Source organism: Peromyscus eremicus, chromosome 8a (assembly GCF_949786415.1).
Source record: "Peromyscus eremicus chromosome 8a, PerEre_H2_v1, whole genome shotgun sequence".
Lineage (NCBI taxonomy): Eukaryota > Metazoa > Chordata > Mammalia > Rodentia > Cricetidae > Peromyscus > Peromyscus eremicus.
Genome location: NC_081423.1, coordinates 38240823 through 38257046, shown reverse-complemented (window position 1 = coordinate 38257046; position 16224 = coordinate 38240823). Strand labels below are relative to the sequence as shown.

Here is a 16224-nt window from a genome sequence, read left to right as displayed (position 1 = left end):
GAATATCACCAAATACTCCTTGAGATTTGGCTTAACCCTCTGGAAGGCCCTTAGCTTCTTCCAGGTATTAGCTTTGTCATAATCAGCTGAATTTCTACTTCAGTTCTGCTGCGGCCCGCAGCACAGGCTAGTCTATACCACCTTGCAAAACCAAAGTACAAAAGCAGGATGCAAACTAGAAATCAAAAGAGAGCCAGACGTGGTACAGGCCTGTAATCCTGAAGGCATAAGGACGCTGTCAAGTTTAGGGACACAGGAGTTTGGTACATAAGTTTGAGGCTAGCCTAGGCTGGAGTGAGACCCTGTCTCAAAATTAAAGGGGGCGGGGCGCGGGGAATCAGTCAGTAAAGTACTTGCCTTACAAGTGTGAGGAGCTGAGTTCAGATCCCCAGAACCATGTGAAACACTGGGCATGATGGAATACATTTGTCATCCCAGTAGTGATAAGATGTGAGGTGGAGGCAGGTAGATAGATACCTAGGACCCACCGGCCAGATAGCCTGGCTTGTGCAGCAAGCTCCAGGTTAATGAGGCCCTGTCTCAAACAAAAAGTGGAAAGCACCTGAGGAATGATACCCAGAGTTGTTCTCTGGAACACACATACACACACACACACACACACACACACACACGCACGCACGCACGCACGCACGCACGCACGCACGCACGCACGCACACAGAAAACAAATGCAGAGCAAAGAAAGGTGGGATGACAGGAAACTGTAGGTTAAGGAAAGTGGAAGCGTACCAGGCTCAAAGTCAGTCAGAGCAAAGCAGAAATCCCAGCTACTGCCGAGATAAACACAAGCATCCATGTTCTGAGATGCCTGGACTCCCCTGTACCACCCACCAAGTCCTTCCACAGCAACAGCCAAAACACTCAGCCATGCCCAGTGAAGCATGCAGCCAAAAAAAGGAGGGCGCTCAGCAGGTTAAAAAGATTTATTGCCAGCCTAGGCTTCCAGCCCAGAACCTGGGCTGTCCGAGGCTCGGGAAGTTGTCAGGGTGCAACCTGATGTAGGATCCACTCTCTTCATGGGATCCCTGTTCCACATGGTGGCTTCTGGGGGGCCCACTCCAGTGGGAGCCCCTGGACCCTGATGGTGATGTACTCTGAGGTTGGCACAGTTCCGAGCTCTCAGAGGCCACCTAGACCTGGTACAGGCTGAGCCCTCCTTGAGGCCACGCACCATGGACTTGACCCTGAAGAGGGAAGAGGTGGTGCCAGATAACTTGAGACTGAGAAAACAGCCACCTGTGAGCCAGATATACCCCAGACAAGTCCACATGGCCCCTTTGGCCTGTACAGAATATAAAAAAAAACAATTCGTTACCAATAGTTAAAAATTCTAAGATTTCATATAAAAGTCTGGGTTTGGGGCCTAAGGGAGAAAAATATTGTGACTATCTGGCAACATTCTTACATGGCACTTACTGGTCACATCAGACTGCACCTCCCAGGACTAGATGTGCCATTCCAGACGCTGGCCACCTGGCACATGTGCTATTGGGTTTTGGGTTTTATATCTTGTCTAGTATAAGGAATGTCATCCCATTCCTTGTATGTGTATCATGCCCAAAAAAAAAGGAAATGTGAAAGCCATGTCTGGAAGAGACTGCCTTGGCTCCCTAGGTCTTCTGCTTGGCCCTGCAGGCACCTGGGCTTTTGTGGAGCTTAGTGGGACATGCCCATCATAACTCCCATGGGGTCTCTGCCACACACTGCCCTGGCTCTCCTGGATCCATCGGCCCGAGTTGGCTAGGCAAGCTGAGAAGAGAATGCAATTAATCGTGGGAGTTAATGGGGGGACAGACTAAGAGGGATTACCTAGGCCTCTTTGCAGGAGAGGTTTAGGGAGGAATGAGAAATGTTAATACTGTTATTCTGGTTTTAAGTCGGTGACTAAAAAGAAGGGGTGGGGTAGGGAAAACTTCAGGAGGCCAAGATTGGGTCAGTTTGAACTTAAGATTCCCCCAACATGTTGGTTCCCATTCCTTGACTGTTTTGGACAGGAAAGAAATGCTTAGAAAGAGTGGGGAGGAGCATGGCTCACAGCCCAGCAGATGTCCAGACCCGCCTGGTCCATCTTCCCTCAGGTCAGGCTGTACAGTGATTTGCAGAGAGGGTAGAGAATGGTCGGAGAACAGAGCTTGAGGCGGGCAGGTCTGGGCCCTGGAACACAGAAGAAGAGGCATGCCTTCCTGGTGCCCCTTCACTCTGTGACGGCTGCTGCCAGGCTATCTGCCCTTGAGAGAGGCGGCGATCTTGATGCAGCCCAGGCGCTTCCCGCCGCTGCTCAGGATACCCTGGATGCGGTAGTTGCCGGTGCTCAGCCAGCTCGGCAGCTCCAGGTCTGGCACTGTGAAGTTGCTCGTGGGCAGTGAATAGGTGCCCTGAGGGGAAGAAGCGAGCGAGCCCAGGTCAGGGTAGCCTACGGCTGACAGCCTACAGCTGTGATCTGCCCCTCCCTCTCACTCTGCTAAGAGCCAGGAGTGCTGCCAGAGCCCTTGTCCAGGCTGAAAGTATAAAGGGCACCAGTGGTCACATGTAAGCACGAAGTTGCCCCATTTCACAGAAGGATATACCAAGGTCCCTGGCCCCCAACACAGCAGTTCTCATATACCCATAGAAGCACTATGCAGAATGGGAAGACCACACCCTCTCTCACTCTACCACAGAGGAGTAACATCAGTGCCTTGACACCCCAAGTACTCACTTCCTTGAAGGGACAGTGGCAGGGCAGGCCATAGCTGTGCAGGGGCTCCGGGCAGGGCTCTCCAGGGGGAATGTACAGGTTCAACAGATCACAGCCGTCCTCGTACGTACAGCTGCCTAGCTGCTCTACGCAGGGGATCTTGACCCAGAAGCCAGCCACTTCTTTCTCCACAGTGAGCTCCACCTGTCACAGGATTGGATCAAGGTGACAGTGTGAGCTCCAGGGCACACATTCCAGCTCCGGCCTCTTGAAGTTTCAGCTCATAACCAACTGCTATAAGGCTCATAGACCAATCTCAGAGTAATCTCCTATATATTTCCATTGTTTATTTGAGACAGGATCTAGATATATAGACCAGGCTGGCCTTGAACTAACTTGCAGTTCCCCTCTGTCTCTTCCTCCAGGGTACCACGGGGGGGGGGGGGGGGGGGGGGGGGCGGCACAGAAGGTTTGGTTGAGGGGGTATTCTCACTGAGTCCCAGTATTCTCCTTTCCTGAGCATGTGATGGGCGCTGATCATCAAATGTGAATGTTGCTTCTCTGACCCAAAATCATCTTCCAGTTGTCACTACCCAATGTCACTATACACCAGCTGGCTGACTGTGGCACATGTCCTGGGTCGGCCTGCCTTCCAAGTCCAATCTTAGCTATAGAATCTTTCTCTATATTGGTCGTTCCTGGCTCATATTTTCTCTGTTGCACCACAGAAGGCAGAGTTATAAATGGAAAGGTAGCTAGGCCCAGCAGTGCACATCTGAAATCATGACACCCTGAGAAAAAGGCAGGGGAACTGCAAGTTCAAGGCCAGCCTGGTCTACATATCTAGACCCTGTCTCAAACAAACAAACCAATGGAAATGTATGGGGAAATTACTCTGGAATGGTCTATGAGCCTGACAGGAGCTGAATGACCTCCCCAGACTCACCTGGATGAGAAATCTAGAATGTTCTTCCCACTGCCAAGCTACCCTGATCCCACTCCAGTTCTAATGACTGCCGACCTGACTGAGAAGACACAGCCAGGACCCCCAGCAAACAGCCCAGTTGTGCTTGGCACACGCAGAAGATTAACTAGGTCAGGTGTCTTGCATGCCAGTTGTCTCTCAGCCAAATCTGTGTTCCACCAAAGCCAGCCAGCCAGGGAAAAGTGGACAGCAGGAAGTCGGAACTCCATGCCTGAATCCTGTGGATATTTCAGGCTACCGTGCGCATGTGTATTTTTTTTTATTTATTTATTATGCATACAGTGTTCTGCCTGTATCCCTGAAGGCTGGAAGAGGGCACCAGATCTCATTACAGATGGTTGTGAACCATCATGTGGCTGCTGGGAATTGAACTCAGGACCTCTGGAAGAACAGCCAGTGCTCTTAACCTCTGAGCCATCTCTCCAGGCCCAAAGCATGCTTTTTAGCATGTTTTTTTTTGGGGGGGGGGTTCCTTTTTTTTGGAGCTCAGGATCGACCCCAGGGCCTTGTGCTTGCTAGGCAAGCACTCTACCACTGAGCTAAATCCCCAACCCCTGGGGTGGGGGTGGGGGTTCGAGACTAGGTTTCTCTGTGTAGCTTTGCACCTTTCCTGGAACTCATTCTGTAGCCCAGGCTGGCCTCAAACTCACAAGAGATCTGCCTGCCTTTGCCTCCTGGGATTAAAGGCATGTGCCACCACCGCCCGATGCCCAGTTTTTTTTTGTTGTTGTTGTTTTTTTGGTTTTTCGAGACAGGGTTTCTCTGTGTAGCTTTGCGCCTTTCCTGGGACTCACTTGGTAGTCCAGGTTGGCCTCGAACTCACAGAGATCCGCCTGGCTCTGCCTCCCGAGTGCTGGGATTAAAGGCGTGCGCCATCACCGCCCAGTGCCCAGTTTGTTTTTTAAGTCCGGGTCTCTCACTGATTCATCCAGGCTGCTTTGCCAGGGATCCCCCCATCTCCACCTCCTCAGGCCTAGGGTTGCAAGTACACACTACATCATGCCTGGCTTTTCACATGGGTTCTGGAGATTGAATACAGTCCTAATGCTTGCACAGGATGTACACTATCAGCTAAGCCATCTCCCCAACCCGGAAGCCCTGGTTTTCAGATCCCCTTCTGCTCAGACATGCTAACAACCTAGTCTCTGCCTCACTTTATTGGGGGGTTTCACTTTTGTGTTATTTGTTTGGATTTTGGTGTTCTGAGACAGGGTTTATGTCACCCAAGCTGGTCTCAAACTTGCTGTGTAGCAGAGAATGACCATGACTTCCTAATCCTCTAGCCTCCACCTCCCGGATGCTGGGATTAATTGCTGGCCAGGGTTCTGCTTCTAAGAAATAAATCTTGGTATGGTCCTTATCCCTCCAGACTCCACTAGACCCGGGCTCCTGCCTGAATCTTCAAATGGCCTCGTGTAAGGGTATTGGCTGTCTTCTTCAAGGCTGAGAGAGGGTGACGTCAGCGTGGGCTGAATCCTGTTGGGAGTTGAAACTGCTTGCCTCACAGACCTGCTCTGCTAACTAACATGAATCCACCCTGATTGCACAGTACCTTTCCTCCAGCCTGCCTCCTCCTCTGGACAAGCCTACTCCTCCTCAGATCAGGAACAGCCAGAGGCGCTGGGTTGGAAGGTAAGTTCTGCCCCTGAGGGAGTTAGTCAACTTCCTTCAGTCTCTACTTACTGCCTCAGCTCCAAGAGCGGGATGTTTTGTATAGTGCTTACCTCCTTCCTGAGGTCCCAGGAGGAAGATGAACACGTGCCCCAACACTTAAGAGTCTCACTAGACAAACCTGACAGCTGCCTCACTTCCCTCCTCCCCTCACTTAGCCAGAGTCCCAATCTAAACAGGAGTAGCCAACTGACAGTATGGATGTCTGGGGGGTTCCCCCATCACTGTTCCTGCCCAACCCAGGACCAGCATAACACTGGAAGCCCAGAGAAAAAGTCACTGATGTCAACGGGCTAGTCCCGAGGCAGCAGCCACACCTACCACTAGGGGATCACAGACACTGTCTCCTGTCTGTCTCTCACCTACAGTCAGCAGAGCTCAGAAAGATGTCACCATCCATCCTCTGCCTCAGCACTTGTTCACCTGGCACAACTAGACCAGTTCATAAAGTCTATAGTAGTGCGCTCTAACATCTGGACCTGCACACTCACATCTGCTTTCTGACACCCAAGCAGCTGTATACCTGTTCTGCAGACCCCCTTCATAGGGTCTGCCCTGCACAGAGGTCCCCCAATTTTTGTTTTGTTTTGTTTTATTTGTTTGTTTGTTTTTCGAGACAGGGTTTCTCTGTAGCTTTGTGCCTTTCCTGGAACTTTCTCTGTACCTCAGGCTGGCCTCAAACTCACAGGCATCCGCCTGTCTCTGCCTCCCGAGTGCTGGGATTAAAGGCATGCGCCACCACTGCCCGACATTTTTTTGTTTTGTTTTTTGTTTGTTTGGGTTTTTTTTTTTTTTGAGACAAGGTCTCACTATATAGCTCTAGCTGTCCTGAACTCACTATGCACAGGTTAGCCTTAAACTCACACCCATCCGCCTGCCTCTGTCTCCCAAATGCTGGGATTAAAGGTGTGTACCAGCATACCCAGCTCTAGACCAGAGAGACAGAGGCACTGCCATCAGGACCTGGGTCTTGGGTTGGCAGGCACTTGCTGAGGCCCTTGGCTACCCCTCCTAACATGGGCCATTATTCCTCTACCTGGACAGGGCTGTGACTGGATTTCATATCACAAAGAGAGACCCACTAGGGTCAAGAATCTAAGAGTCATCAGGGCTGTGGTGGAGCACACCTTTAATCCCAGCACTCTGGAGACAGAGGCAGGCGAACTCTGAGTTCGAAGCCAGCCTGGTCTACAGAGTGAATTCCAGGACAGCCAGGGTTACACAGAGAAACCCTGTCTCAAAAAAATAAATTAATTAAATAAACAAACAAAAAACAGAGTTAAAAATGATCAGGGCTGAGCAGATAGCTCAGCTGGTAAGGTGCCTGCCAGGCTGGCATGAGGACCCGAGTTCAGATCCCAGTGCCCAGGTAAAAGCTGGGTGCAGTGACGCAGGCCCAGCACTGGAGACAGAGACAGGCAGACCCTGGAGCTCACCGGTCAGCTACCTAGCTGGACTGACAAGCTCCAGGCAAGGTGCGTGAGACCCCCATCTCAAAAACTAAGGTGGCAAGAGTTTGTGGAGAATATCTAACACTGACCTCTGGCCACCACATACGTGCGCACACACACACACACACACACACACACACACACACACACATGCTCAGGCACACATACACACACCCATCCACTCCAGATTCAGCAATGAGAGCAGAGAAACGGCATTCACACCACACTGGCAGACTCGCATGCTCAGGCACACATACACACACCCATCCACTCCAGATTCAGCAATGAGAGCAGAGAAACGGCATTCACACCACACTGGCAGACTCGCCATCCAGTGGCCAATCTGCCTTTCCGATTTAGACATTCTGTCCTTGTATCCACGGGGCATGCTTCCTACTACTGGGTAACAGCCAAAGTAAAGGTACTGGCCCAGCAAGGAGGAGCCATGGGCAGAGGTGGAGAGGCACTGAGACTCCTACAGGTCTTCTAGTCCAAGTGGCAGCGGAAGACTGGCAGTGATTGGGAAGCCAACAAGTGCCAGCATGCCCTGAGCACATCCTGTGTGCTAGGCTCTCAGCAAAGCACCGGCCACAGTACTGATCAACTCAGTTCTTTTGCAAGAGATGCCCAAGATGCAGGAACTGTGATTGAGCCCAACAGCCCAGGCTAGTCTCGAACTGGTGGTGAGACAGAGGATTGCCTTTAACACCTGAGTTCTCTGAACTAGTGCTAGAATTTACAGGCATACATCATGATGCTCGGCTCCCAAGAATCTTTTAAATGATCAAAACCAAGCTTGTTCCAGAATAGGTCTGGACCAGAAGGAGACTGCAGAGCAAATAAGAACATCCTAGAAAGGCAGCGATTCTAACCAGAGAGTAACGAACTACAACACCCTAAGAAAATATATAAACACATGCAAAAATGGGTAAGAATAGACTAATACTCCCAAATAAATATGAAAAGCAAGTGAACCATAAAAGAAACATTTGTGCTTATAAGGAACAACATTAAAGACTTTGGCAAGTCTCTTTGAACAAGCTTAGTGTCCAGGCGATCGTGGCGCACACCTTTAATCCCAGCACTTGGAAGGCAGAAGCAGGTAGATCTCAGGGAGTTCGAGGCTAGCCTGGTCTACAAAGCGAGTAGAGATATCTGACCGCTTCTTCTGCTGAGTTTCCCTTCCAAGCGAGTTTCAAGACAGAGAAAACCTTGTCTTGAAAAACAAAAACAAAAAAAAAAGTGTGTGTGTGGGGAAACATGGCTGTCAGTTTGCAAGATGCAAGTACGGTTTGACTGTTTGGAGAATTGAATATTAAAAGATCTTTAAAACCGTGCATCTGAGCCAGCAGGCTGGCTCAGCAGGTCAATGTGCCTGCCATCTATGTCTGGCGACCTGAGTTCCCGCTTTGACCTCAGACCTGTGCATGCTCACTGTATCATGTGTGCCTCCCCCCATATATCATACGCATACACAATAATAATAAATAATAAAATTAATGTGAAGCTCTATAATCAATCACAAAAGTATAAACAGATGATTGTAAGGACAAATTCTAGCCTTGCACAGTGTCTCCAAATTGATCATGTTGTCTCATTAGTACAAATGTGTGAAGATTCTGACAGGGTCCATAACAGTCGACAATGACTAGCCATCGAGGAGCAGACTACAAGAAGACATCTATAAGAAGCCGGGCATGGTGGCACATGCCTGTAATGCCAGACCTCGGGAGGTGATGGTGGGCGGATCAGAAGTTCAAGGCCATCCTCAGTTACTTACATTGAGTTCTGGGCCAGCCTGAGCTACATAAGACCCTGGCTGAAACAAGGCTGGGGGTGTGGCTTTGGCAGAGTGCTCACCTAAGATTCATGAGGGCCCTGGGGTCCATCTTCTGAATGGGTAATAAACTGGGTGTGGTAGCACACCCAGGGTGGGAGGCAGGAAGGCCAGGTGCCCACAGCTATGTAGCAAGTTCAAGGTCAGCTAAGGCTCCATGAAGCCCTTCCTCAAAACTAATACTAATACACACACACACACACACACACACACACACACACACACACACACAGAGCACTGCTTATTTTCATATATATCCATTAAAAGTAAGTATACACAGTATGACTAAAGGACCTAGCATTAGTTAGTCATTTGGCTATGAGCTTCCGTGAGTTTTGTTTTGTTTTCTGCCTTTTGCAATCACCTGCATTTTCTTTTTCTTCCTTTTGCAATCAATCACCTGCATTTTCTTTTTCTTCTTTTTGCAATCACCTGCGTTTTTTCTTCCCCCCACCCTTTCTCTTTTCTTTTTGGTGAGGAGGTGGTCTTTGTTTTTTGGCTTTTGTTTTGAGACAGGTTCTCTCTCTCTTTCTATGTGGCTTTGGCTAGCCTGGAATTATGTATACTAGGCTAGCTAGCCTCACAGAGATCTGACTGCTGCTTCTGCTGAGTTTCCTTTCCATCCCCTAACCCCAAGACTCTATGAACCTGGGTAAGTCTGTGCAATCTGAAATCCTTCACAACCCGTGAGCACGCACCTCCTGCAGCGGCTGCTGGCTGCCCACTCCCCTTGCCTCTGGCCCCTAGCCCGGGCTCACCTTCTGAGGAGACGTGAGGGGGACGCTGGTCTTGCCCTCAGCACTGACAACCACATCTCCAGGAACGACAATGGGGTCAGGTTGGAGCGTCAGGCTTTTGATCACTGCAGGGTCTTTTCCTTCATCACAGTTATCCCAGGAGAAGCCACCGAGTCGGGAAGGCTAGGGACAACCACAGCAAAGGGGGAAGTTGAGGAAAAGAAGCGTTTAGGCGCAGCAGAGTTGGATGCCTGCACCTGCCCTTCTGAGCCCCATGGTAACAGTTACACTTGTCTGACCCATTCTTCAGGCGGGACTCCAAAGACAGTCTCCCAAAGTGTGAGGCTAAGGCCCATTAAAACAGGCCTTGAACTTCAAAACTAATGGGGCTGGGACGTAGCTCAGTTGGTGGAATGCTTGCCTGACATGCTGGAAACCTTGGGCCCTGTCCCCAGCATTGTGCAAACCCAGCATGGTGGCACAGGCAGTGCTTGGGAGATGGAGGCAGGAACTTCAGGAATTCAAGGTCATCTTCAACCAGATAACCCATTTCAGGCCAGTCTGAACACACAAGGCCCAGTCTGGGCCAGGGGAAGGCAAACAGCTGGGGGTGGCGGTGCACGTGTGTAATGTAAGCACTCAGGTTAAGGCAAGATGATGTAATGTTCAGCCTAGGTTACAAGGAAAGAAGGGAGGGAGGATGGAAGGGAGGGAGGGAGGGAGGGAGGGGGGAAGAAGAACTGAGAGGGAGGGAGGAGAGAGAGAGGACCCACCCCTGACTAAGGAAGTATTGGCAGCTAAGAGAGAGGGATTTATTATTTGTGTGTGTGTGGGGGGGGGGGGGTTACTTATAGACAGCCCACACCCTAAAGCATGCTCATATGGGCAGCACTAATTGCATTCAATGGGTTATTAAAAGGAAGAGGAGATGAGGATTGGGGGCAGATGTGCTGGGTGAATGGAGAGGAAGGTGGAGGATTATACTGGAGATGATCTAAATACATTGTCTACAAGTTGTCAATTAATCAATTAAATATTCTTTTAAAAAGTGGAATTAACCCCACCTAGCTTTGGGGGTGCTTCCTCTGATTTCCCACCCTCTTGCCACCCACTTCTCTCCAGCTTTAGGTCACACAGGACAAGCTCCTGGAAGAGTCACCCTTGTATTGAGCCTGGTCATATTCCACCCCATGTCCAATCCAAGGCCAGCAGCAATGGGGACACATTAACACAGGGCGGGCAGGGAGCAACAGTAACCCAGGACTCACCCTTCAGGGAACAGGACCCACAGGACAAGATCCACAGGGGTCCCTCAATGATTAGCAACCCCAGGAAATGACTTTCCCATCTTGCAAGCACATTCTTACTCCCCTATATCACGAAGCACGTCATATCCCCAGTCTGAGTCACCCACTCTTTTGCAGAGGCCCTTCCCTAATCTTCCTCCATGTGCCCTAAGTCCAACTCATGTGACCACATTCTCCCAGGACCTCAGGATCTGAAATTCACTCTACACCTTCCTTCCCCTGTCCTGTCTCCCCCTCTCTCTTTCATACACACTCACGTGCCTTAAAGGCCACCCACAAGGACCCTTAGCATTGCCATTATCCACACATGGCCTTTGAAAACCTGTCAGTCCTGCACCCCAGCCTGACCTCCGTCTCTTAACACATCCATAGCCACCGGGACCCGGCGAACACCTGACCCAAGCTGGGCCGCAGCTTCTCTCTGCCCAATTTTGGAATTAAGACACAAGAAGCTGTGTGACCCTGTGACAGGAGGCTTGGCACTGTCTTGGGTCAAAAGTTTTAATCCGGGTTCCAAACCTGGACACCTGTGACTCAACACCAAGCTCAAGTCGAAGAAGTGAGACTAAGGCCTCTTCTGTCCTATGGAAAAGGGACACGGAGTCAGTCACCCATGTGATCTACTACACCACTAAAGGAACCAGGCATGGGGACATACACCAGTAACCCCAGCACCTGGGGGGCTGAGGCAGGAGGATTTCAAGTCTGAAGCCAGTTTGGGCTACATAGTAAGACCCTGTCCTCACAGCAGAACAAAAAGCAATATAAAACCAGGCACACGGCACAGGGCCTGTAATCCCAGCACTTGTGAGGTGGATACAAGAGGCTCAGAAGTTCAAAGTCATCCTCAAATACAGAGTGAGTTCACAGTCAGCCTAGGATAAAACCCAGTCTTTAAAAAAAAAAAAAAAAGGCATTACAGGGAGCGGGGACAGGTGTGGCTTTGGAGTGTCACTCAGGAAAACTAGGCTCCAGTCAAACAGACCTGGGTTGAAATCACAGCCTGGCACACATACTGCCGTGGAGCCCCGGTTTCTGCACCTTTTAAGTGGAGACACTCTGATCTTCCTCTCAGGGCTGTTGCAAAGGTGAGAACACACATGTAAGAGCTCCTGACACGGCCTCAGACACCAAGCACGAGCCATGTGTCTTCCTGGCCTGCTTCCTGCCACCATGAGATCCCTGTGAGCCTGCTAAACCCCATGCTCAAGCTTCCTGGCCTGGGCTTCTGATCCTGGAATGAAAGGCCACACTGTCTGTGACTAAGAGAGGCAGGGCCAGGGTAGGTACCAGCAGGTATTTCACTCACACTTCATTCCACAAGTATTTGTGGAGCAACTACTTCAGGCCCTGGACTCAGGGCTACGTAAACAATAGGAAGCAGTCCTGGCCAGCCTTGTGGGGCTTATCGTCTAAGGCAAATAAGCATGACCCGGGCTGGCAGGGTAGCTCAGTGGTAGAGAGTTTGCCTAGCTCGCCTGAGGCCCTGGGTTTAAACCCAAGTACTAGAGGGTAGAAAAAAGGGAAGGGAGGGCCAACCACTATAATCCGAGTACCAGAAGGTGATGCGGGTCTTAGGGTGGCTGAGAGGCGACACTTAAGACATTCTTTCAGGATCAGAAGTCAGCCATTGCTACAGAGAGAGCACAAGCAAAGGTCCTGAGGTGGAAACTCAGCCGGTCCAGGCACTGCAGAAAGACGAGCAGACTAGCCATGTTGAATGAGGGATCTTGCTGACACTGGAGGGGTCGCAGCCTCATTTACCATCAGCCCTCATAGGTCACAGTCAAGAGAACACCTTCAGAAGAAAGTGCTATGCTTGGAGGAGAAGGATGGATTGGGGGTGGGGGGTGGGCCTCATAAAACCAAGTGAAAGAATGGCTGAGTAAATAACCTGGGCTGAAACAGGAGGCTGCTTTCCCTAAATCAGCAGCCTGATTCACACTGAGGACTGACTTTGGGCGTAGGGAAGTTTCCAGAGTGCCCTTTTAGAATCCTCCACCCTCCTGAGCACCTCTTCACCCAGCCCTAGGGAACTTCTCCCAAGGTGTTTTCCCACTAGCAGGGCCTGGGCAGCTACAGCTACGAGGCATCTCAGCACCTGAGTCTAGGCTCCTAGGAAAAGGGGGCACAGGGATCAACAGTGCCTACCTGGCAGATGCCAAGCCGAGACCAAGCCAGAATGGGACGACCGGAAAGATGTGGCTACATAGGCAGAATATAGGGACGGCTACAGGCAGAGGTTAAAATCACACACCTGCTGCTACGGCTCTCACCAGCAGGTGCCTCGGGCCTGTACACTAAGCCCTGGAGGTTTAACTTGTTCATTTACCAAAGGGGCATGACTATGTCCTCTGCCAGAACGATGGCCAGAGTAAAAGGTCTGTACACTGGGAGCAAGAGGACTCAGCTCCTAAAGGCAGCCAAGCTCATTTGAATTTTCTGTCCCAGGCCTGAGAAGAGTGGGAAATTGTGACAGGGATGACAACATGGCACCCCAGAGCAGGTGTTAGAACAGAAAGAGGACATTCACGGAAAGCTGATGAGACCCAAATAAAGCCTACTTTAGTTCGCAGTAACGGACCCACACTGGCTTCATGGTTTTAACAAGCATACACTGATAGTATGGGATACTAACAAGGGCAACTAGGCAAATACATGGAATTCTATACTATCCCTATAAATTACTCCAAAATTAAGATCATTAGGAAAGTTCCCTACACCGGGCAGTGGTGACGCAGGCCTTTAATCCCAGCACTCAGGGAGGCAGAGCCAGGAAGATCTCTGTGAGTTCGAGGCCAGCCTGGTCGACAGAATGAGATTCAGGACAGGCACCGAAACTACACAGAGAAACCTTGTCTCGAAAAACCGGAAAAAAGGAAAGAAAGAAAGAAAGAGAGAGAGAGAGAGAGAGAAAGAAAGAAAGGAAGGAAGGAAAGAAGGAAGGGAGAGAGAAAAAAAAAGTCCCCTGTAATCCCAGAAATTGGGAGATAGAGACAGGAGGATCAGGAGTTCAAGATCATCCTTAGCTACATACAGAGTTTTAGGCTAACTGGGGCTACAGAGACCCTGTCTCAAAAAAAATTTTTTTAAAACAAGAAAAAGTACAAAGCTCAATCCATAGCACACAGTAGGTATACAATAAGTGGCACACACTATACAACATAGAGTCTAGTAATTGCCCACTACCTGCCCAGCACAGAGCTGGGCATTCTGCTGTTATCTGAGTCACCACAGCCCAGGGTCACAAGACCAGGCAACAATACAAGAGGAAGCCAGAGCTCCGGAGGCTCACTCACTCAACTGGTCACAGTCCCCGCACCTCACCCCGACTGCAGAGTCAGGTTCTGAGCACATAAGCCTACAGAGAAGATGTACATGACAGAAGGTAAGGCTCAAAAGTGTCACTCACTGAGAGATCTTGAGTAGGTCCCTAATGGCCAGAAGGAGATTGGTGCCTACAATGCCTGAGTCCCTCCAGATCGGCTATCTGAGCTCCTGAAGTTGAATGGTACCCCCAGGCAAAGTGCAAGGGAGAATGAGGAATATCCTCAAGCCTACAGTCTCTAATGGGGCTCCACCTCACAAGGCCGGATGTGGAGCCATTCTCCAGGACACCAAAAGACCAGTTGCCTAGCCTCTGGGCAAACGAAGTCAAAAGGTCCTTCCTCCCACATGTAAGACTTCGTGCCTCCAGACCAAACAAGGCCAAGGCCATACTGGCCTCAACCACACTATTCTTCTGGCATTCTGCAAACATCTCCTTCATGAAAGCGCTCACCCTCTGCTGACATCACGCCCATTTTACGGACAGCAGACCAAGGCTCAGGTCGTCCCCAATCGACGACAGAAGAGGAATCAGAAGTCACCCCACACACACACCACCGCCACTTTCAGTCTCATCCCTTTCCCCTTTACCGCCCTGGCTTAGACAAACCGCCCCGAGGGAGGGAGGGGATCTGGAGGGCCTGCACCTTTTGGCCACAGCAAAAGGCAACGGGACTGGGCTCTTCCCTCAGAATGACCGAACTTCTCTTTCCCAGTGGTCTGCAGCGTGGGAGCAGAAGAGAGACCAGGAAGTGAAAGATTGGGGGGTGGAGGGAGCCTCAGTGGCTCACAACCAGGAGCAGCGGGATCACACGGCTGGCCCTCAGTCTCTTGGTGGCCAAGTTTGGACCTCCGGGCCTGATCAACCGTCCCACCCTCAGGAAGACCTCAGAGCCAAGCAGAAAACAGGGAAAGGGAACAGCAGATAATGCAGCGAGTCACAGGCTGAGAACCTGGGCCTCGGGCCGATGCGATCGCATTGCTGCTTTGCACCCAGAAAGTGTGGTACAGAACGAATCGGAGAAGACGAGTCCCTCCAAGGATAATCGGGACCCAGCAGCCCCTGGCTGCAGCGGAGGGTCTGTTTCAGGAACGCGACTCCAGGGTCGGAGGTACTCACGCGCTTCGGGCCGAGGCGCGCAGGGGCGGCGGGACCCGCGAGCAGCAAGCCCAGCACGAGCAGCAGCGGTACACGATGCATGACGACGGCCGTCGCGGTGGGTCTAAGCACTGAGGCTCACAGGTGCCTTTAAAGCCCGCAGGTCGCTATGCAAAGCTTGGCCACGCTCAGCGCTCCGCCCCGCGAAGCCCAGATTGCAGGCCCCAGGAGGGACTTCTCCGGCCACGCCCCCAGCACCGCCCGCTTCAGCCCCACCCTCAACGGCCTACTGCAGGGGCAGAGCCCGCGGAACAAGGGGCGGAGCTGAGTGCTGAGGACAAAACAAGCTCTACGAGAGGCGGGGCCGATTGAGGGCGGAGCTGAGGATAGGGGCGAAGCTAAGAGGGCGGGGAAGGGCCGGGCGCGGGGCGGGGCTGCGTGAAGGGTGTGGTTAAGAGGAGGTAGGGGCTGAATGCAGAAGCTGGCATCAAAGCGTGGGTGGGGCGGGGCCGAGCGCCGGGGCGTAGTGACAAACGGGCGGGGCTTGTTGGGAGGGGCGGAGCCAAACTCTAAGACTGGTCCCTAACCTCCCGGAGGTTATCTTCAGGAAGCCTGGAGGTTCTGATTTTTTAATCATCCCCGCTGCTTCTCTGCATAAATGCAAAGGTCCCTGGCCGTTTCCCGCTTCCGAGTTCCCGTGACTCCTGGCGTCTAGCATTTAACATCTGCCAGGCCCCTGAGGCTTCTTCAGAGTCCAGAGATTGGCCTCTTTAGTCCGGAGGAAGCACCTCCGCCTGGGGCCGAGCTGAGAGGGTGGTGGCGCTTATCCGGATCTGCGATCTTTAAGACACCAAAGTATACTTTCCAAAGCACAAACAAAATACCAGAAATGTGTCAGGGTTGAGAGGACAGAGATAGCACACACTGCCACTGCAGCAGCCCAAGGAGTTCGAAACCTTACTAGTGCCAAACCCCATGGACTTCGTCGCGGAAAAGAATTTCAGGACTAACCATATGGTGAAGCAGAGTTGATGGTTTTATTAAAAATATTTGATATAGGTTTAAGCATGAGGCTTATGGGACAAAACGGTGCTCAGAAGAAAGTTAAGACACA

General features: G+C 51.2%; 1 protein-coding gene across 1 annotated transcript; it reads right to left on the bottom strand.

Moving 5' to 3' along the window:
* Positions 1-1520: 1520 nt before the first annotated feature.
* Positions 1521-15332, bottom strand: Gm2a (ganglioside GM2 activator). The gene is made up of 4 exons (XM_059270582.1): positions 15132-15332; positions 9399-9560; positions 2718-2900; positions 1521-2394 (listed from the first exon to the last, which is right to left on the bottom strand). Exons 1-4 carry the CDS (start codon positions 15210-15212, stop codon positions 2239-2241), a joined length of 582 nt encoding a protein of 193 aa, XP_059126565.1. The 5' UTR covers positions 15213-15332; the 3' UTR covers positions 1521-2238.
* Positions 15333-16224: the final 892 nt, after the last annotated feature.